Consider the following 23,434-nt stretch of genomic DNA (forward strand, 5'->3'; position numbering starts at 1 on the left):
TATGTTTTCCTTAGTTTTTAGTTAATTTAATACTAATATTAATTTTTGAACAATTCAAATGAATTTTAAAATATGTTAGTGGTAACCCTTGGCTAAATAAGAAGCTGCTACTTTAACAGCTGTTTAGTATATTTTAGAACATACATACATAATCTGGCTACTCTACAAAACTAGAGAACGTGCCAAAGTGTATTTATTTTTGAACGTGCACTTTTTGTTTATATTTTATTCAAAACAAAATTATTTATTAAAAATAAAATTAAGCAAAAAATGTCTATAGATTATGGTAATTTATGTTCAGTGATATTGAAACAATGTTTTGGTGAAACAGTGCAAATAGTGGGTGACTGTTTATTTGGTGCAAATGCCAGGACACTGAGTAACTTGGTGAAAACTTCCAATTTAACTAGAAGAGAAGTAAAAAAGGAAATTTAAAATATTAATAAAAATATTGATATATAATTCTTTAATTTACAAGGTATCTACAGCATTGGGTATTTTGATAAAGTATCAGTTAATAAAATTCCAACCCAGTGAATCAAATCCCTTTGTGGCCGAATATTCTTTGAAACGTGATGAAATTTTGTATATCCTCAGATACTCCAGGTAATATATTATTGTCTAACTATCTGAATAATAAATATTTACTTGAAAACTTATCATATTTAAGATATGTTCATCTAATACAAACAAAATATGGTTCCGTTGGAGCTGCTATCGCTGAAGAACTGCTACATAGTGGATCTCAAACCGCCTCTAATGTCATTTTGAAATGTGTTTCCAACAATGAGATCAATGAAAAATTAGAAACCATACGTGATACATTTGTTACGATGATTAAGGACAACTATTTGATAAAACTGCCAATGCTAGTGCCGTCCGAAGGTGAACCCGACCCGGTGCCAAAGTTTAATATTGAACCTTATGATTTATTCTTTCCACCGGATATCGATATACCAACATTATTGAAAATACAGTCCGGTACTATACCGGCAACTCAAGCAAAAGATGCACGTAAGTTATAAAAGTATTTTCGGATTTAAAACCAATCTATATTCAACTCCTATACTTTTCTTTACCATTATAAGATGCTAAAGAAACAATTCTGTATAAGTTGAAAGTTTTCACTATTTAAACAATTTATTTCTTTATTTGTTTCAGATTTTTATTGGCAAATAAATTTTAGCCGTTTTCATCAAGACTTTCGTGATGCCATCATGATAGGTGCCATTGAACGAAAACTGGGAGCTAGTGCAGCTGAATGTTTCCGATACATATTAAAACAAATGTATGAAAGAACAGATCCTTGGCAAAGAGTAAGTTTTTAGATTCATAAAACTATTTATGATCATAGATCGAGCGACTTTTAATGGGCTTTTGTATGATTTATAAGCGACTTTATATTTTAACATTTTTATATGAACCATCGAATTTTGAGAAGAGTAATGATTAATCAGAAATATATAATTATCTTGTATTTTTACGAATTTAATTTTTGAATATTTCATATTAAAATCAATTCAACCTTTTGAACCTAGATCTTCTCTGTGTACCGGGACATATAAACAGCATTGCGGATACACTATCGAAGGCTGTTGCTCGCCTACATATTAAAGGTGTTTAAACAATTGTTGATATTTCATTTATCATTTATTCTTTCAAAATTAATGAGCATCCCTGACCACTTGCTGATCATCTAGACAGACCTGGAAACCTTATAATGGTATAAGGTCTTAAAGTTTGTTGAGGCCTTCAGGGGTTAATATACGACTACTAACTACTGTAAAATAGGTGCGCGTGCGAGAAATATTAACCTTTTATAGAACGACTTCCGTAGAAGATGTCATGATGTCGACTGCTACCGTTGGTAATGTGGCAAAGTATTTAGAATTATTGTAAATAGGATGTTATATTTTGTTCGCTGTTGTTATTGTAGTAGCAATACCTGAAATGTTAATAGTAACAAATTATTTCCTCCTCTCCTTTTTCTTCGATTTGATTATTCAAATTAGTTAAAATTAAACCCAGTAGACGAGCTGCATCTAAAGGCTGAGTCCAAATGGAATCAGGTTCTAGTTGAGTTGGACTTGCCCTACAAATAAAAGGGCGTTGAACATTGCGCCACACGTAGGACAGAGATCTTCTCTGGTTTCTTTTATTCTCGACCAGTATGATTTTAAACGGGAACCCCAACCCGAACTTAATTGTGCCAATACCACTCTAGTATGACGTGATAGATTTTGTATTGTATTTTTATATAGTATTTTTGTATGAGCTTTCATTATGTATGTCATCCAGTTGTTTTCATACAGACGAAGATCTTTCCTGACATTTGACAACATGATGTTATGTTCCATGACAGCTTTAAAGCATCTTCCATAGTGTGTCGCTTACTTAAGGCGTTTCGTAGTTTACCACTGACTTTCCAATCGTTTGATACTTATATGACAAGGTTTCTTTACCCATTCTTCAAGTGCTGCCGATTAGAGACTTGATAAACTTGTTTGTACTTCACCTCTTTTTGTAGATTGCAGTGGTGTTCGCGGAAGACGAAGGAGTCTACCGAATGTGACACCAAAAAGAAATATGATCGATACCCATTTTCGAATAAATACATTTATTGAATTAATATGTCCTTTGTATTTTGGAATGTGTTTTTCATAAATAATAGTTTTTTTTAGATATATGAGTGATTCAAAGTGATATAGATTTTCATGTTAAATTAAAAATATATATTTTTCTTATATTCTAGCAATATTCGAATCCTTTTACTGTTGTTGAAGTCAAACAATATGCTGAGAAAAATTCCAGCAATTTGGATTTAGTTCGACATTTGGAGCAATATGTGGCATCTATAGGTATATAAACCATTTTAAATATATAACTTCTTCTATCTCCTGATTAAATTCCTCTTTCAGCTGACGACTCCCTTGGTTTCATACGTAAAATAGGTGAAATGGGTGGTGGCCAATATGTGGTCGATATGTCATTGGCATTTGAGAACTTAGCTTTAGCATGTATTGAAAATGTTATAACCGAAAGGTTTGGTTCAAAGGCTTCACGAATATTTCGTGTAGTTCGAGTGAAAAAATATATAGAACAAGAAGATTTGCAAAAAGAAGCCATGATACCAGCCAAGGAAGCAAAATTACTTTCATATAATCTATTTCAAGAACAATTTTTGCAAATCAAAACTATACGTAAAGCAGGAGGTGGTGGTAGTGGTCCGGCTAAGGCGTTTTATTTATTTTATTTAAAACATAAACAGATTAGCAAAATGTTATTGGATATTTGTTATAAGGCTTTGTATAATGACATAACACGTTCAAATTATGAGAAAAATGAGCATAAACGTTTAATAGAAAAATCTCAAAAATTAGACAGTATTGTGGCAACTATGAAAGAAAGAGGAGAATCGGAGGAATATATAGCAGAGGTAAGCCATATGGAAAAATTTTCATTATTAAAAAATAATAATTGTAATTTATTTTTCTAGATACTTGAAACTTTAACACCACCAGAACGTGAAATACTTGATAAAGTTAAGACTCGTATAAAAACTTTATCGAAAGCTGAACTAACATTAGACGATACTATATTCTTATTACAAATGTATCTCTATCACTCCTCACAATTGCCTACTTTAGCAAATGCTAAAAAGTAACTAAAAACATAATTAATTTTGTTTAATTTTCAATTTTATTACATGTATAAAAAAACGTTTATATTAAACAACATATTATTTGGAAATAATTTAAACAAATATGTGAACATGTTAAAAACAATTTGTAATATTTTGTATACATATTTTTTTTCTTTGACTATTTACAATGATTACAATAACAATAACTTATTAAATGCTTTTTTTATATTCAAAGAAGAACTTAAATAAAAAAATAACATATTATGTAAATATAAAAAATAATTATGTTATAAACTAAAACTAAACTAAAATTATTTTGTGAAATGTTAAAAAACAAACACCCACTGTTAAATGTTTGATTATTTTTGTTTTTCATAAAAATGGCAAATGATTTAGAAGAGAAAAATATTTTTTTTAGGTTAATTATTGGCTGTATTTAGTAACAAAAACTATTAAAAAAAACTATAACAAATTGTTTCTTTATAATAGTTTTTTTGTTGTTGCTAAATAGAAAAATTGTTCTAAAAAGTTTTTGTTTTAAATATTTAGTGTGTGTATGTTTTTGCGAAAGTAGAATGTAATGATGGTGTTGTCGGTTTCATTTTATTTAAAATGTATTATGTTTAACAAAATGTGTATGTATTTATGTTATTATGTACTATATGTATGATTATGTATATGTGGAATTTAAACTACATGGCATTACCATTGTAATGCTCATACATATAATCCCAAAATTGTTGCCGTTCAGTTTCCGGATTTGTTTTCATTTCAAGATTTGTTGTTATATCCATATAATTTAAATTTTGCATAACATCATTGGGATTGATAGGCTGCCAAGTGGTGGTAAGTAAATTATCATCTATATGTTGTGGGGTGGGATTACTAAAATATAAACAATCATAAATTAAAATCAGTTCTTATAAAATTTTCTTTTTTTTTCTTTTTCATTTTACCCATATTTAGCGAAATTTGTCCACATTCGCACCATACGATTTTTGACTAGGACTTCCATAGATTTTGGATCTAAACTTAAATTAAAGAAACCAAATTTGAATAAATAACCCATTTCATCACCGTGACATACACCCGGTCGTTGAAGGCCTAACATTCGTTTATATAATCCCAAAGCACCATCGAATGAAAAGCGATACATATAGACAGGAGCATTGCCATATTTTGCATGATTTCTAGCTGTACGTCTTATACCTTGCAGGAACATTAAATCGGTAAGTAACTGAAAAAAAAATGAAATTGTTATAATAGAAAAAACACATAACAAGAAAAAAGTCTAGAAAATGTATAAAGACTTAGCATTAGGAAAACTTTTATTGGTGATGCGGAATTAAAATGTTGTGGTGATGTTTGTAACACCAAAAAAATTTGTTCCCTAATGTTTACATACTAATCGGCTCAGTATCACTTTTTAAGTCGATTTAACAATGACCGTCCGCCCGTCTGTGTGTTCATGTAAACCATGTGCTCACGTTGCAGGTCGCAATTTTCAATTTAATATATCAATTCTCCTTTTAAGAATTGAAAATAATGGAAAACGTTCCATTCATACAACCGTACCTCCAAATTCTACATAAATGGCTTCACTTTTTTATAAAATCACTTACCGCTATCATTTCATCAACCGACTCAATACCAACTTGTTTTGAGCCTAAATAGAACTGACGTATATCCCGACTGACGCGGGGTCTTTGGTCTGTAACATTGAGATCGTGGGGAACCAAACGTTCAAAATCATTTTCTATAATTTGCAATAGTTGGGGATTTTTACGTAAACCTAAATAAAAACAAAACATTTAAAAGATATTTTTATTAATATTTTAAATGTGTAAAATTTCCAAACTTACGTCTTATAAACAACATGGCCTCATGTGTATTATAGCCCGTCAAATATGGAATATTTTTATGGAATTTCTGTTTTCTATACGACTCTTGTGGGGATTCGGTTATAAATGGTGCTTCATAGTAGACATTTTTCTCTCCCTCCTTATTCCAATAACCCTCAACGACAGGAACAAAGGGTAAACCAATATTATTTCTAAAATCTTCTTCGGTTAGAGTTGTAGGTGCTGCCTCCACTAGTTTCATGGCAGGAGCTCTTCTTAGGAATTCCAAAATATCTTCTGTATTATTAGCACCAACATAACCTAAATTTGCAGCTAATCTAGCAGCTCTGGCCACTGAATTTTCACCCATAGACCAAGGATTTAAAGCCGAACCACTTTCAGAAATGGCTCGTTGAAATAGTCCTTTAGCTAAAGGTGATAGTAATAACATTTGTACCGAAGAAGCACCAGCCGATTCACCAAAAACAGTTACTTGATTAGGATCTCCTCCGAAGGCGGCTATATTATCTCGCACCCATTTTAAGGCCAAAATTTGATCTTTTAATCCCTGATTACCGGGAGCATCAGGACCTGCCGTCAAAAAACCCAAAGGTCCTAATCTGTAATTTAAAGTCACCAATACAACATTTTCTGCTACTAAATAGTCAGGACCATATAAAAAGGTGTTTCCAGAACCAAAAGAATAACCACCACCATGTAGCCAAACCATTACGGGGAACTGTGGATTACTGAAATAATTATAAATTTTAACATTATTTAAAACTGTTCTATTTGGGGCGAAAAAATCAATAAAACTTACTATTCTCCCTTTGGCAATTTGGCGGTAAAGACATTTATAAACAAACAATCTTCATTACCTTTAAATGTATCTAAAATCATATTTTTATGGGGACAACTATTGCCCTCTCTTGAGGCATCTCTTATGCCCGACCAACTTTTTTCTGGTTCTGCAGCACGGAATCTATAAAAATAAGTTTATATAATTATATATACATTTATCAAAATAATATTAATTTAACTACCTTCTATCGCCCACTGGTGCTTGTCCATAACGTATGCCTTTGAAACTATAATAGCCACCGCGTTCACCAGAACGATATTTTTGAAAACGTCCCCTTACTTTTCCCGCCGATGTTGTCACTACCACCTGCGTATCTTTCTGTAAATGTAGAAATGTATGTTAAACTGTTAATATTCTAATATCTAGTGTCTGTTTGTAGCTTTCTGTTATTTGCCAAAAATATTAAATTTTTTTCAGTTTTATTGTTGTTTTGCAAACACCTTGACACGGTTATTTGGTTAAAATGTTTAAAAGTTAGCTAAAGTTCTAAAATTGTTTAGCATCTTGTTAGAATATCTTTGCCAAAAAACACACTTCTCAAAATAAATGATATTTTAAATTATTTAGTAGGTTTTTGATTTATATGTGTTATTAATTTGTTAGTTTTACTTTTTAGCGCAATTATGTCCACTTGAAACAAATGTTGTTATTCACCTGTTGCTTGAAGGTCTCTAAGGAGTGGTCTTTTTGATAACCACATAGATTCTAATATTTTATAAGTGTTAAGTGTTATGCATCAATATGAATTTAGTTTTGCAAAAACTGGAAATGAAACTTGCCGAAATTTAGTTTTTGGAGGGCAAACATTCATACGCATTTAAACTAAAATTTCTTCATGTTATACCCTTCACCTTCGTCAGATATGTAGACATACATAAGTTTCTCATTCTGTTTGTAATTTCTATATAATTTTCTGACAATATAAGTCCATATATATTTCAAGTACCTTTAAATAGTGGAGACGTACTTTTCAGGGAAACGTTTTAAAGTTCTAAATTCTAAAGTAAAATAGATTTAAAAAAGTCGACATTTTTAAAAGTTCTGATAAGATTTTTATGATCAATTGCAATATGGAGATTTCAAAAATGTTTTTTGCAAAATTTTTTTTTGACACATATTTAGTCATGTCCATCGTTACTTATAATTAGCAAAATTGGTTCATAAAAAACGGAGATATGAGTAAAATTAATGGGGGTATATTGATTTTGTTCCGTTTGTAACACATCGAAATATTGGTCATATACCCATAAAAGTATATATATTCTGGGTCCTTCGATCGATCTAGCCATCTCCGTCCGTCTGTTGAAATCACGATAGTGACCACAGGGGAGAAGCTAGACAGTTGAAATTTCCCATAAATATTCTCTATTGCTATGGTTTGTTTAGAATTGAAAATGAATATCGGTCCACTTCTTCGGATAGCACCCATACAAGTGGATCTCCAAAAAAAACAGCTTTAACAAGCATAACGGCTTTAAAAGCAGGAGTATAACGATGAAATTCGACATAAATAGGTTTCATAAGAGCCAAAATCTTTCTAGCAAATTTTTTTGAGGATCGGTCAATAATTTACCCTACACCGCATATAAGGTCCCCTTGAGAAAATGATTTTAACACTCATTACCGTCCCAAAAATGCGAGTATAGCGATGAAATTCGGTATAAGAATCAAAAAAAATATTTTGTTTAAAAAAATTAATATTTTGTTATTTCAAAAGAGCTCAGTCCATAATTGACTTAATCCATATTCCAATTATCACTCTGATGTTTATAGGGGAGCATTTCTTTTACGGTAAATGGTAAACGTTTTGATGGTGGGTATATAACACTGTCACTTGTTTATATTCTTAATTATCGAACCTAAACATAAAATCAGATATCTATAAAAGGTCCTGATGGAATAAACATTTTAAGAGAACACTTTTTGGAACTTTTTCTTTTCTCAACTGGTTGGTTGGTTGGTTTACGTGGTAGTTCACTACACGCGAACTGTCAAGTAGAATCAAAGAGACCCCGTTTTGACCGGACCACTCCACTCGTCAGATGTTGAATTTGTAGTATTAGATCCAGCCCGTAGCTGTGAGAAATCTGAGGTTATCATTAAGCCTAAAGACAGATATCTCGCCAAGGTTAGATATGAAGTAATTGCCAAGGAAGCGGTTTCTCTTTACGGCCAGAGCAGGGCATTCACAGAGGAGATGGAAGACCGTTTCTTCCTTTTCCCTGTCTTTGCAACTGCGACAGTGATCATTGAAAGGGAGCCCAAGCCGACTTGCGTGTCTGCCTATTACCCAGTGTCCTGTTATTACTGCTATCAGCCTCGATATGTCCCGCCTACTTCGATTTATAAGGTGTCTTGTGCGTTTCTCATTGAAGGAGGGCCACAATAACTTGGCCCCTTTACATGTGTCTAGGTTATTCCATCTATTTTCAGCTTTTTGAAGAAAGAATCTGAGGATATTGCTCTTGATATAACTTAACGGAGTTGCTACTGGAACGGCGTCGGAGATATCAAGAGCAGATCCCGTTCTTGCAAGCTCATCTGCCTGTTCATTACCGTAGTAGTCCCTATGCGCAGGGACCCAAACAAGGGTAATGTCAGACAGCCGACCCAGCATTGACAGATCCTTCTTGCATTGTCTGACTAATAAGGAAGTAGTAGTATAAGAGTTTAGTGAGAGAAGTGCCGCTTGACTATCGACAAAGATTCCTATGTTGCCGCGAATATTGAGGTCATGTAACACCCTACAGGCTGACTTTATCGCAAAAATTTCAGCCTGAAAGACACTACAGTTGTTGGGAAGACGATGGGATATACTTACCCCAGCTTCTTCACAAAAGACACCAGAACCAACGCCGCAGTTCATTTTAGAACCATCTGTAAAGATTCTGGTGGTATATTCGCTCGGTAGATTACCTCTACACCACTCGCTCCTGGAAGGAACTCTGACTTTGAAGACTCTATCAAAGTCCGTGTGTGGGGTAATATAGTCGGATGGTTGGTTCAAGATTGGAGGTAGCAAGCTTAAAATCTTAGCGTGTCCATATGTTCTTGATATCCAACTTCCGGATGAGTTAAGTCTTACTGCGCTACAAGCAGATATGGTCATTTTGTGCAGATCTATGGGTAGGATATGCAATATAGTGTTCAGAGCTTCTGAAGGACTAGTTCTTATGGCACCTGTTATCCCAATGCATGCTGATCTCTGAACTTTGTATAGTTGATCCACAACAAATTTCTTCTTAGTTGAAGTCCACCATACAAGAGATCCGTATGTAAGAATAGGACGTACTATGGCTGTGTACATCCATTTAACTATGTTGGGACTAAGTCCCCATTTCATTCCAAACATCTTACGACAGGTATAGTAGGCGACCGTTGCCTTCTTGACTCTGTGCTGGATGTTGAGTTTCCATGATAATTTGGAGTCTAGAATAGTTCCTAGATATTTGGCATTGTTTGATAAGGGGATTTCGCGGTTTTTTAACCGTGGCAGGTTGAAGCTTGGAATTTTGGTCTTTGTTGTGAATAGTACCAGTTCTGTCTTACTTGGATTTACTCCTAGACCACTGTCTGTGGCCCAATTACTGAGTAGCACCAGAGCACCAGACATAATATCGCTAATCACGTCTGGGAACATTCCTGATACCAGTATCACAACGTCGTCCGCATAGGCAACGACCTTTATCCCTCTGTTGTCCAGTTCCTTAAGAATCGTATTAACAACGATAAGCCAAAGTAGTGGAGAGATTACACCGCCCTGAGGTGTGCCTCGTTCAACTCGTTTGGACTTAACGCTGTTACCAAGACTTGCAGTAATAATTCTAGATTTCAACATAGTTACCAACCAGTTGCTGATATATTCTTCAACATCCAGATTAGCGAGAGCTTGTTGAATTGCAGAAGTATTTACGTTATTGAAGGCACCTTCTATGTCTAAGAAGGCTCCCATAGTGTATTGTTTGAATTCGAGGGATCTTTCTATAACTCTTACAACCTCATGTAGAGCTGTCTCAGTAGATCGTCCTTTAAGGTAGGCATGTTGACTGGTTGAAAGCCGTGATGAGCTCTCTAGCCGTTGCCTAATATGTGAGTCGATGAGTCTTTCCAGCGTTTTGAGTTGAAAAGATGAAAGACTAATCTCAACTGGTATTTTGTGAATCTTTTTTAATTATATCCATATTCAAAAATATAGCTACAAACATGCTTATATCAATCTGTTGAAAGTACTTTTCTTTATACACCAGATAATTTCGGGATCCAAACTTCGGGATCAATAATTCTGTTAGACATGATTTTTCTAATTTTGTTATTTTAAATCAATAAAATCCAAAAATTTTATTGAATAGTTAGGGACATAAAGCAATACACATGATTTGTCAAAATTAATTTAATTATTGTCAAGTTGTTAAATGGGCCTTAGACGTTTCCATTGACTTTGTGTGGAAAATTTTAGTATCTTCAAACGGTTTCGATAACGACACACAGGGAAATTAATCACTCCTATTCTGCATTTCGATTACGTTTCCGCATTCAACGATCGAAAATTGGTATTCCAACAAAAAACGTAATCGTAAGAAAAAGTAGAAGCATTTCCATTTCAATGCTTTGTATTCTGCATTATGATCGTAACTACGTTTTTGTAAGTCGTTATTTAAGCGACGGTTCGATTCGAATTGAAATGCAGAATAGCTGTGAATACGAATTCGAAAGACTACAGGGGAAAAGTTGTCAAGTATTGAGGATTATTTGAATTGTCTTATTTATTTAATCTTAAAAAATTGATGTTTCAAAAATATGCCAATTCATAAACGCATCTTATCCCAGAATTCAAAATGCATCTCTCCTTAAAATTAGGCCAAATTAGTATGTTATTATAAATAAAACATATGTAAGTAAATCTTAGGCAACAATCTCTTGAAACTTATGCAATCCATAATCTGACAGGTTTTTCAAATTTTCTGACCAGTTTTTTATTATTTTTATATATATCTTTTTTTGTTTAAGTGCAACAAAACTGTATTGAACTTCAATCATTAAAATAATATTTGGTGAGCAAGTTTAAGTGTATACGAAAACGAATATTAGCAACCAGTAACAGTTCAGTATCACTACCAGTATTTTAAAATTAAAAGCTTACGGTTAAATATCTAAAATACATAATAATACTACTTGTGTCTACGGTCGACGACGATCTCATCTGTTCGATATTCGTACAATCATTTATTATACTTAACTAATTTTGTTAGATAAATAAGTATGAATGTAAGTATTGTATTAAAACACTATACTACTAAGATCGTAAAACTAAACACCAGCATGGTCTGACTGACGTACTACTATTTATAAAGGCATTGACACAGAATACCAAACCATGCAGTTGTATAGTAGTGGCTGTTGTCAGTGACAGGTGTCACCACCATCATTGAAAATCTTTACCAATTGATATTTGGCGAAGAAAAAAACATTTTACTTATAGGCCTTATCAAACGTTTATGGTAAAATTTTATTTTCTAATCCCAAAAAAAACATGAACATGGTCATCTTAATGAACTTGTTTTGTTTTATATTCGAATATTTTTAATTTTGTTTGGACTTCACTGCAAGTTTGTAGCATGAATGCTCAATTTTTTTTGTTTAAATTTTACGCTTTATGGTCATCGTCATCACCACCATCGTCTAATTGCTGTTGGGTTTTAAACTTTGGTTTAAGGAAAAAATATTTTCAATTATTTCTTATTTATAAACGAAATCAAGTATTCAATATTATTGTTGCTGTTTAATTTAAAACATTTTTTAACATGTTGCAAAGAAATTACTTAATTTCCCAACAAATTTTCAATTTATATTCAACATTAAAGTAGAAATTTAAATTTTGATTAAAGCCGTGATACACGTTTGTCAGATCTTACAACGTTGTCAGTAAAATGTTCAGAAAATGTGTAACAATCATCTGAACGTGCAATTTTTATTTTGCAACATTGTCAGAAGAGGCATTACTGACAATATTGGAAGACAAAATTTGTAATTTGCCAACGTTGTAAGATCTAATAACCGTGTATACAAAGCATTAGCACTCATTCAAAAAATTTTACTTTAAAGTGTTTAAAAACGCGTTGTAAGATCTAACAACCATGTATACATAGCATTTGTTTATATGTCCACAAACAAAAAAGTATGTGGATTATATTAATTTTATCATTCCGTTTGTAAGATATCGAAATTTGTGACCTTTCACAGAAGCTGCTATCTTCTTCTTGTTTACAAAAAAAACAGCTCGTTTTCATATTGAACAAGTTAGAGCTGATCTTTAGGTAAACGGGCTAGCAACAGGGGCATGGCACCTCCCATATGAATTAAATATTAAAATTCGTTTATCTGGAAAGAATCTTAAAATTTTGCACAAAATCCATTAACATCCATGTGCGTATTTAGAAGAATAATGGGCGGACCTTCATAAAAGGATATTGGTGATTCATAGATATGGGAAACTATTAGAGTCAAAATTTTAAAATTTTTTCACGAACTCTTTGACATTCATGTAAATATTGAGATAACAAATTGGCGGAATGGATTTAAGGGGCGTGATATCTCCCATATAAATTAAATTAAAAAGTCATTTTATCTAGGAAACTATTGGAGGTAAAATTTTAAAATTTAGCACAATGAACTTTAACATTCCTGAGAACATTTTGCGGAAGAATGGGAGAACTTTCATTAGCTTGGCACCTCCCATATGAATTAAGTAGAAAATGTCGTGTATCTGGGAAACTATTAGAGCTAGAATCCTCAATTTTGCTAGAAGAACTGTGATAAACATGTAAACATTGGCATATTAATTGGCGGACTTTCAATAGGTGTTTGGCACCTTCCTTAGTACATAGGGAAATCTCTTAGAGCTAGAAACTTTAAAAATCGTAAAGTTAGGTTTTTTTATTTATAATGACTTTATGGTAGCAACCACAACGGGTATAGCTAGTACATGTATAAGAATCCATCCTTTTGTTATTTAAAACCACGATTTACTACATTTATTGCAGTATGGTAGTGTGTTTTTCTCTTGCGTCATGGACCACGCTCTATAGAATTTAAAAAAGCAACAAATGTTTGAAATTTTTTTTCCAATTATATCAAAAATTGCTGTATGATTTATTGAATACAAATTTATTTTTAGTAAAAGGCGTCACAGAGCCTCACAGTTTTGAGCTTTAATGTAAGTTTGTAAATAGTTCTTATATAGGTGTTTCTATAACAGTAGTTCTATCGATATTTATCGGTACTATTATTATTCCTATTTTTGAAGAAGACCTTATATGGGTCTTCTTCAAAAATCGTAAACTGATTTTGATCATTTTCAATACCAAACTAAATACTTTAGCAAAGGCAGATCGTCTTGAAATCTAATAGGGGCACAGAATATAGTAAATACTGTTATGGGCCTTAGACCAGCATTTTTAAGAATTACAAAACGGATTGACAAAATCAATGTAATAAGTTTCATGTCTTTTAATGTTAGGTATAATATTGTCCTAAGTCCATATGTATGCTTTCCGAAATTCACAAAAAAAATGTTTGTTTAAATAGTGGTTACATTAGATTTTTCTTAGCCGAATAATAATAATAACACTCTTACTTTTTTGCATTACAAAGTGTTGGTCGTTTCTTGTGCTTATTTGAAGGACACCTGCTAGTTACTTAAAATGCATGTTTAGTTTGGTTATGGCTTGTTGCAGAATGCATAATTGACTTTGTTATTGTTACTTATTTTATAGTTTTTGTACCAGTAATAACTATTATTGGTATTAAACAATTTATGGTGTTAATTTATGTATAAAGATTATTGCTTTTTTTATTAATAAGTGTTTAAATTTTGTTTTTTTATGCAGATCTAAAACAAATACTTACACGAAATGACCTTACAACTTCTTGCACCACACGCATTGCACGTGATGGTAATAATTGTACCAGTGAATTTGGATGTGATGTCAGTGTTTTCCATGCTGTAGTTTCCTGTAGAGAAATCGAAAAATTAACGAACTGTATTAAAAATTTGGTAAGTCTATAAATATTATTATTAATTAATTAATTAATTACTAATTTATTGTTTAATTATTATTACAATTTTTTTTATACACGTGTTTTAAAGAAAAATCTGAAACAAGTTTAATATTTTTTTCCTGCTTTTTTCAATAATGATTTCATAAAGTTACTATGTTAATTTTTAACATTTTTGTGGTTTCATCATGTCTAGTATAATGTTTTTGTTTATAGGTTTATGTTAATTAATATATTGGTTTCGATCTGTTTTATAGTTTATGAATATGTATTTTTAAATAGTTTCTTTTGATGTTTGTGTAAGAGATGTGATAACTCTTTGAAATGATTCTAATTTTGTGTAAACATTGTTTATACTTTTTTTAATTTTATTTTAATCATGTTTAAATGCGACATGTAAAACGCTATAGTGTATACTTTTGTCGTTTTGTATGAATACCCAAACATTATTTTTTTTAATGTTTTGATAACATTCAAGTCATTTAGGACTCTTCTGCATGATTAACATGAATGATCATAAATGATACTTTCGTCGGGAGAAAATTGTCTCCTAGCCGCGACTCTTCTAAATGAGTCTTTTATGAGCACTTCTTTTAATCAGTTCATACTTATTTGTTGCTGTCATTATTGAATCGAATTATTGGACGTTTTAAGTCGTTCCCACAACAATTGGGTCTTCGCATCGGAACGACCCGAGTTATACTTGGCCAAAGATTGTCAACCCAGTGACAGCTGTATTAACCGAAATTTGTTTCCCAGAAAGAACTATCGGCCTCAGTCGAACTGTTACAACAACAACACCGTTTTAGGTTCTTTTTCTAATCGTATTTTAGTCCTGTTCGAGTCTTTTTTGAGTCATTAAGGTTTATGGCCAAACATTAACATCTGTTTATATTGAAAACTTCAAGTTTTGTATTAAAAAATTTCAAATTTTGTTCAGTAGTAATATCGAAAACTTTAAGGCATTTACCGCGAAATCGCTCGAGAAAAGGTTATATACTTTTTTGACGTATATTTGTATGCTATATGTGGAATGGATAGGGCCAACTTGAAATGTCTAAAAATTGTAAAAAAGTTATAACCACAATGTATATATGTACTTTGACAACAGATGTTATTCAAAAATTTAAAAGCTTTGGTGTCAATTTGTTAACAGGTCTGTATATATCTTCTCTTTGCATTTTCTTTAAAACTCTTGGGAAGTATTTTAGAAGCAGAACAATGTACCAAGAAACAGATTCCGGAAGACCTGGTGACATCACTAGTTTAAACGTTGTTGTCTAACAGTCTGAAGTGGTTCTGTTAAAGCCATGATACACGGTTGTCAGATCTTACAACGTTGTCAGTAAAATGTTCAGAAATTATCTAACAATCGTTTGGACTTACAATTTTTAATTTCAATGTTGTCAGAAAAAGCATTACTGACAATATTGCAATACAAAATTTGTAAGTTGGAAGTGTTATTTGACATTTTCTCTACATTTTACTGCCAACGTTGTAAGTTCTAACAACCGTGTATACATAGCATTAGCACTCGTTCTAAAAATTTTCCTTTAAAGTGTTAAAAAAATATTCCTTCGAGTATCCATATTCTTTATATTAAAGCAAAAAATATTTAACATCGTTTTATGCATAAATCTCAAAATATACTGCGTAATACCCACATGTATTTAATTATCCAATTTTGCGCCATTTATTTTGCAAAACTCAACTATTCACAAATAGTTTTGCACAGCCATCATCATGATAATGATGTTTAAAACCAAATAACAATAGTTTTGTGTGTATAAACTATTAAATGATCACACAACCATATAGTTTTTCATCTTCATTCACAATTATCTATAATTCGAGTCAATGGCCATTGGCTAACATTAAAAAATGGTAAAATAATATAATAAAGAGAGTTTTTTTTTGCATAAAAACTATTATGACCAACTAACGCAAACATCTGATGAATGGTATTGTATTTTCCTACTCTGGTCATTCATTTACTCATTTCGCTCATTTCACTTATATAACTTTACTATTATTTTTTTTTACTTTCTTTGGAAAAATCTGTGTTATTCGTTGAGGAAAAGTGGTCACACATAATGTGGTTTATTTTATTTTTTATTTCACTGAACATTTTAATAATAACCGTTACTTTTTTTGTAAAATGATAAATTTCAATTGGTAAACATATAAATTATGCATACGTGCCTAATGGATGCTAAAAATTTGCTGCAAATTGCATGCAGGCAGGAACTTTAGAGAATGAATTAATAAATAATAATGAAATCTTGCATTATTGTTTCCAACGAATGTATTCTTTTGCATATTGTGTCAAATTTACCTCTATTGTAGAAGGATCAATTGCGGAAGTTATTGTTGTGGTAGAAAATTCACCATATTTATTATCAATAACAGCAACGGCGTCATCAACTTCAATAACGTCATCAACCGGTATAATATTATTTGATGTCACTGCTGTTACCACCGATTTAAGAGTTGGCAAAGCAATATGAAAATTTTTTTCAGTTGAAGTTAACAATGACAACGTAGATGTAGCAGCAGTAGTAGTTGTTGTGGATGTACTAGTGGTAGTTGTTGTTGAGCTTAAAATATCAGTTGATTTTAGCGTTGAGTTTATTAAATTATTACTTGTTGTCGTCCCTATTAGTAATTGAGTTTCAGAGTTATTTGTTACTTGTGGTCGATTCGTTGTATTAGCATCATTATTATTGTTTTCTTTTCTTTCATTACGATTATTACGATTTAGGTTTGTGACCGATATTGCGAATGCAATTAGAGCAAGAGCCATTGCAATTGCAGCTAAAGCAGCCACATATTCCAATGAGCGACGACAAGCCATTCTCTTGTTGTTATTATTATAGTTATATAAAGTGAGCGTAAACAGCTGGAGATAAAGCTAAATATTTGTAGCACGCTCTTAATGTATATTTTGGGTTTTCTTACAATTTGCACAGTGGTATAAAAAGCGTAAAAAATCACCAAAATTTATGTGTAGTTAGTATATAAAAGATCTTTTATGGAATTTTTTTTTCTTCAAAAGATGACATTTAAAAAAAAACAGCTCAATTTTTATGAGTCGAGCATACAATCCGGTCGAAATTTCATAAGTTTCGTGTTCAATATTGGACTTAAGGTCTTCTTAAGTTGTTAGCATAGATCAACAAGTAAGAGTTATATGACAAATATTATATACCCACTATCAAATTATCATTTATTTGATAAGTGCTGAATTTTATTAAACGAAATTAATATAAATATCAGAAAGGTTTTTAAAATAGAGCCTTCAATTATCGATCGAACTCTATAAAATTAAAACGAGTTACCAATTTGTTAAAATGATTAAATTTTATAGAAAATTTTCCAAGGAAATATTGAGGATCGGGTCAATTATGGATCGATTGGGGATAGATTTAATAATAAACCCATCCTTATCTAACATTTAAACGATCCTTATAAAATTTGAAATAAGGAGTTTTTTATAAAACTTGTTTGTGATGGAAGTAATTTTCTGAATAAGACCTCATTTATGGTCCGATGTCTGCAATACAAGTTCTGGCTGCTGAACTGAAAGTTTTTATCACTATTGCTAGATATTTGACATATTTATGTCACTGTATTTTGTAGGGTCACTTTCATTGGGGACTATATGAAATCGTGGTTCAACACGAAACAAACCTTATTTATATGAGTTAAATTATGAAGGGGGCTTTTTATAGGAGCTAGGCTCCAATGAGGCCCTATAATTATAAAGTTCGTGAGGGTTATCGAGGCTAGTATGGAACTTGATTTTGTAGATTTTTGTCGAGATAGGAGTATATTAAACATAATTATGAACTTAAAAGCCCTATTCGTCGGCTTCAGTTGTATAGGGGCTAGGTGAAATAATGGACCATTTTAAATAGGCTTCATCTACGGCATCATAGAAGATCATGTGTGAAATTTCATTGAATTATCTTCAAAATTGTGACCTTTAGTTTGATTACAAGGTTTACACGCCCTATTCGGGAGTACAGTTGTATGGGGGCTAGGCTTCGTCCCTGGTACAATCGAAGATCATGTACCAAATTTCATTAAATTCTTCAAAATTGCGACCTGTAGTTTGATTACAACGGACAGACGGACGGACATAGCTTAATCGACTCAAAAAATGATTCTGAATATTGTATAAATATATGAATAGGTAATATCGAACATTTATCTGTCCGTCTCATTTGAAGATTTAATTGGTGTAGGGAAAATTTTCATCTCAAATTTTCCTGAAAACTGGACCCAAACATCGATTCTTAAATTTTTTTGTAATTTTGTAACTTAAACCTTTTAAATTTTATTGTTTGAATTTATATTATTTAGAGTGACAATTTAACCCTAAATAAAACATATTGCTACCACAAATCTAAAATACTGTTATACGATTTTTAAACACATTTTAATCCACTGTACATTATTATTGTGTAATAGTGGAAACTTTTTTTATTTTAAGAAAATATTTGAGAAAACTATTAAATTTTCTTTTGTTTTGTTAAATATTTACTTAAAAAAACACTTAACATTAGGACGAACTTTCAAAATGTTATTATTTAATTTTTATATGAAATATTCACAAATTTTCTTAGTTTTTTTTCAATTTTATTTGTGAAAATTTTTCTTAATGATTTTCTTTTATAAATTTTCTTGCGTTTAAATGAATTTTACACTTTTTGTAGGTTTAAACACTGCAAGTATTCGTTTATAACTGATTTTTTAAATCCAGTCAAACAGAGTATTTGCAAGCAACATATGAGCAATGTTTGGCGTACAGTTTTTACTGGTATTTTCGTGCATTTTAATGTGGTTTTATAATTTTTGCAATACATTTTCTTTTTTAATATATATATTTTTTTAATTTTCAAATACAAGCTACCAATATTTTAATGTGTTTATTTACATGTTATTAATAAAATTTTTTGTTTCTAAAATTTTAATTTAAATTCTCTTATTGGTTTAAATAATTTTCCTATGAATTTTATTTTATTTTTTCTCTCCCAAAAATATTTACTCGTAATTATTCTGCAACAATAGATGTATCTTCGTTTTGTTATTAAACACGCAGCATATATAACAAACAGCAGCAACAATAGTTGTTTTGTATTGTTGTTGACATGTTTTTGTTGTTGGTGATGTATTGGTATTTTGGTACTTGTTAAGTACGATATGGGTGTGGAATAGGATCAAGCAAAAACGGATCGGAAAATAAATTTTAATTTATGCAAAATTTGACAATATCCTAGTATTTTTGAGCCAGCTGTGAGCTTTAAATTTATTTTTAAAAAGGACAATTTTATGGGTTTGTGGACCAATCCTCATAGAACATATAACAGACGTTTTGATTCATATAAAACTTGTCCATCGTTAATGTCTTATTTTTTGAGGGGACCTTATTCATACATATTTTAAGCTAGGTATAACTGTTTAAACTTTATTTCGTGGTCTCACTTGTATGACTGCAAACCAATCCTAAAGCCGTTATACACGGTTGTCAGATCTTACAACGTTGTAAGTAAAACGTTCAGAAAATATCTAACAATCGTCTGAACTTACAGTTTTTCTTTTGCAAGTGGGCAGTGTTATTAGACATTTTCTGTTCATTTTACTGCCAACGTTGTAAGATCTAACCGTGTATACATAGCATGCTAAAAATGCCATATATTGCCAAAAAAAAACTGACATCCTTCAGGCTTTTCCATACCGATCCTATTGTGTTTTCAATAGTCGAGTAAGAGATGGAGTAAGATACTATTAAATGGGATATTTTAAGCTAAATATAATAAAGTTAAAAAACATTAATGTTTTATGTAATAATTGCGTATCCAGGGTGCTTCGCTACTTAATCAAAAAATATTTAGTTTCCATTTTCAAAAATAATTTTTTGAAGACCAATAAAATATCATACAAAAAGTACCATTTGAAGAACGAAAAAGTAGCAGAGTCACCGACCCCTTATGCATTTTCATCAGTTATGTTAATACAAAAATACAAAATGTACTATTTGATGAGCAAAAAGTACCAAACATTTACCTCTTATAGATTAACTATTAAATCAGATACGTGCAGATTCAATATATTGCTTCTTTATCTATATTTTTGAAATTAAAAAATATACAATTTGAATGATGAAATCTTGTAATAAATTCTACCTTTGTGGGATGTTAAAAAAAAGAGTAACATTCCTATCCCCCCCATTCCGGCTAGGAATACACTTTTTCGAAAACTATTCCATGTTTATGTCAATGTATATATCACTGATAACTCATACGATTCAAATCTGCATTCATTTGTTTCGGAAAAAATGCGATATCGAACAATACCAAACAATTTATCCGAATTTGATCCTACAGAGGCCTTAGTACCTGAATTCCAAAATAATATACCCATAAACCATAAGTAAATAAACTATTTCTCAAATTATATAAAAATTGGCTTAATGAGTTTAAATAACATTAAATTTCCCGTTTTCTCCCTTTTTGGCACTTTTATTTTCAAAGGAAATAGCAAATATTTTGTTAAAATAAATATTACAATGTTAGTCCATATATTTGTTATATCTAATAAGAATATGTTTATAAATCGAAAAAGTTTTCTAAGTTGAAATAAATAGATAAAATTAAAATTTTTCCTGCATCACTAATATTTTGTAAGATAATCAGGAAAGTTGTTTTACCCTTTTTTACCCACAATTATACAAATATCAATAACACATTTACTGTCGAAATTTAATGATTCAAGGATTAGCTGTGCAATGATGAATAAGTCATTCAATTACAATTAAAATTGTAATTAAATTAAAACGATGTTTGAAAAGTTTAAAATGCAAAATTTTCCATTATAATTTAAAAAAAATGTAGACCACTTTGAACTTTTTTTAAATTACAACACTATTTTTGAGTAATATATTGTTTAAATTGTTTATAACTATTTTTAATTACATTATAATCTTTTTACGGAAATGTTATATTTTGTTATTATACTAGTTATTTTTTTCCATATCGAATGCATGAATCTTTCAAATGATTTTATTGACATTGTTCTATTGTTATTAATGAGATAAAAAAGTGTTTATTTAAACAATATTAAATGTGGTAATATATATTTTTTAAATTTTAAATAGTTAGTTTGTCATCTTATTCTACGCGGTAAAACTTTTGAATAAAGCAGTACCCAGCTAAAACTTGGTAAAGTTGTTACTTCTCAACAACTACTACATATCATTACTTTTAAGTACAAAACACTTTTAACTCCCTATTTGTAATGACTTATTTAAGTTCAGTGTTAAAAAATAACATCAATTCAGTGACATCAGCACAATTTTAACAGTGTGAAAATTGCACATTTCGTCTATGCGAGGAATACCATTTAAATATCATGTAATCGTTCATAAAATGTGTAAGCAATAACAACTATTCTTTCTCTTACAAATCTGCTTTCGAGTAAGCATTACTTTTTGCTGGGATATGTACATATACATATTTAAAACATAACCTATTCGCTGTGATGACACTCCCACTAGGTACCATAATAATATATAGTAAAATATATCCCTATACATATTGCATAAATATGAGTTATGTTAAACCATAAATAGTTAAATATTATGACTAACCAATATTAACTTTTCTTTAACTAATTGTTAAAATATTGTTAAAACCAGCATTTATGAAATGTACAGTTAAAAAATATTCAAAAATGTACCTTAAAAATAATTTACCGCCAATAGTGACACCAAATATTTAAATAACAATGACAAGTACTATATTAACATATATATTTGAAATATGTACATATGCAAATGTGTATAAGGGCCCAAAAACACTTTTTCCAAAATGCGTTTCTTTCGCATTTCGATTTGGTTTATTAGATATATATAAGTAGATTTTAAATAAAAGAAAATTCTAATGTTTCTATCGTCTTTCTTAAAACTTTCCAAATGGTTTATACGCCCTTATTCGACACCATGCTTGTGGGCCATAAATTACTAACAATGTTAGTTGCCTACAAAGCCGTTTAATATTTTAACTATAATTAAAAGTAAATACATATCTAAATAAAAAATACAACAAAATTAAATGGAAAGCATAAATTTTAAAGAAAAATAAATAAATTTTAAAGAAAAATAAATAAACAAATACATACAAACATTAAAATGGGTTTGTTTTAAGAATTATTATCTTTGTTTTGCTACTTATAAAAAAACACAAAAATAAACCTAAATGGTTATTTAAATATAATTAGTTAAAATTATTTAATACTTTTTTTTTGTTATGATACTGGCTCATCTTCCGTGTTTACTGCTAAAACATTTTTATTGATTAAAAAAGCAATGCAAATAAATAATTCGATTTAAAATAAATGTACCTTGAAATTTAATAGATTAAATTAATAGCCACTACAATTAAATAAAGATAATAAATAAAGTAGTGAGAAAAAAAACGAAGCTAAAAATCAAAGTCATAAGTTTCATGTTTCTTTTACAAAATCTTATTTTATATTCTATTGATCTTTGAAAAAGTTCATTAAACGACCATGACACGATTCTTTCATAATGATCGAGGGGTTAATATTTTAAAACTCGTCTGATTAACACATATTTACAAGATTAAAGCACGTGATTTTTTATGTTTGCTATTTATTTTATTATTGTTTAATAGCATTACTATTATTGTTTAATATTTTTACAGTTATAGCAAAAAATATTAATATAATATCTGCTGTATATATTTGCCTTGAATATTTTTACTCAATAGTAAAGAGCCGTTAGCAAACTATATTTAAAAAAAGTATATTTTTAATTAAAGGTTTTTATTGTTTATTTATAAATTTTCACAATATGTCTTATAAAAGATCTTGCTTAATGGCTTTTGATGTTAATCGTAATCATTAAATGAACAATTATTATCAAAAAAACAAAAGTACATTAAAAAAGATTGACAGTTTTGAAATTTTAGTTGAATGAGTTAAGAATTTATGTTTTTAAATTTTATTGAT

At 30.4% G+C, this 23,434-nt stretch overlaps 2 protein-coding genes across 6 annotated transcripts in view; one reads left to right on the plus strand and one right to left on the minus strand.

Moving 5' to 3' along the window:
* The first annotated feature begins 166 nt into the window (after nucleotides 1–166).
* Nucleotides 167–4,742, plus strand: LOC111684247 (DNA-directed RNA polymerase III subunit RPC3). The gene is made up of 8 exons (XM_023446380.2): nucleotides 167–417; nucleotides 479–606; nucleotides 671–1,014; nucleotides 1,162–1,316; nucleotides 2,753–2,858; nucleotides 2,919–3,436; nucleotides 3,497–3,660; nucleotides 4,610–4,742. The coding sequence occupies exons 1-8, from the start codon at nucleotides 271–273 to the stop codon at nucleotides 4,647–4,649; spliced, it is 1,602 nt and encodes a 533-aa protein (XP_023302148.2). The 5' UTR covers nucleotides 167–270; the 3' UTR covers nucleotides 4,650–4,742.
* Nucleotides 3,946–23,434, minus strand: part of LOC111684255 (juvenile hormone esterase) — a 30,964-nt gene continuing 11,475 nt past the window's right edge. For 2 of the 5 annotated variants that reach the window (XM_046950111.1, XM_046950112.1), the window contains exons 3-9: nucleotides 14,252–14,356; nucleotides 6,528–6,664; nucleotides 6,305–6,466; nucleotides 5,506–6,233; nucleotides 5,266–5,435; nucleotides 4,600–4,880; nucleotides 3,947–4,528 (exon numbers count right to left, since the gene is read on the minus strand). In XM_046950111.1, coding sequence (XP_046806067.1) covers nucleotides 4,336–4,528; nucleotides 4,600–4,880; nucleotides 5,266–5,435; nucleotides 5,506–6,233; nucleotides 6,305–6,466; nucleotides 6,528–6,664; nucleotides 14,252–14,356 — 1,776 coding nt within the window. In that variant the 3' untranslated portion in view covers nucleotides 3,947–4,335. Of the gene's footprint in view, nucleotides 4,529–4,599; nucleotides 4,881–5,265; nucleotides 5,436–5,505; nucleotides 6,234–6,304; nucleotides 6,467–6,527; nucleotides 6,665–14,251; nucleotides 14,357–16,736; nucleotides 18,207–18,976; nucleotides 19,036–23,434 lie in introns of those variants that run through there. The other 3 variants (XM_046950110.1, XM_046950109.1, XM_023446389.2) reach the window with 3 other exon arrangements.

The sequence above is a fragment of the Lucilia cuprina genome, chromosome 4, assembly GCF_022045245.1.
Source record: "Lucilia cuprina isolate Lc7/37 chromosome 4, ASM2204524v1, whole genome shotgun sequence".
Classification (NCBI taxonomy): Eukaryota; Metazoa; Arthropoda; class Insecta; order Diptera; family Calliphoridae; genus Lucilia; species Lucilia cuprina.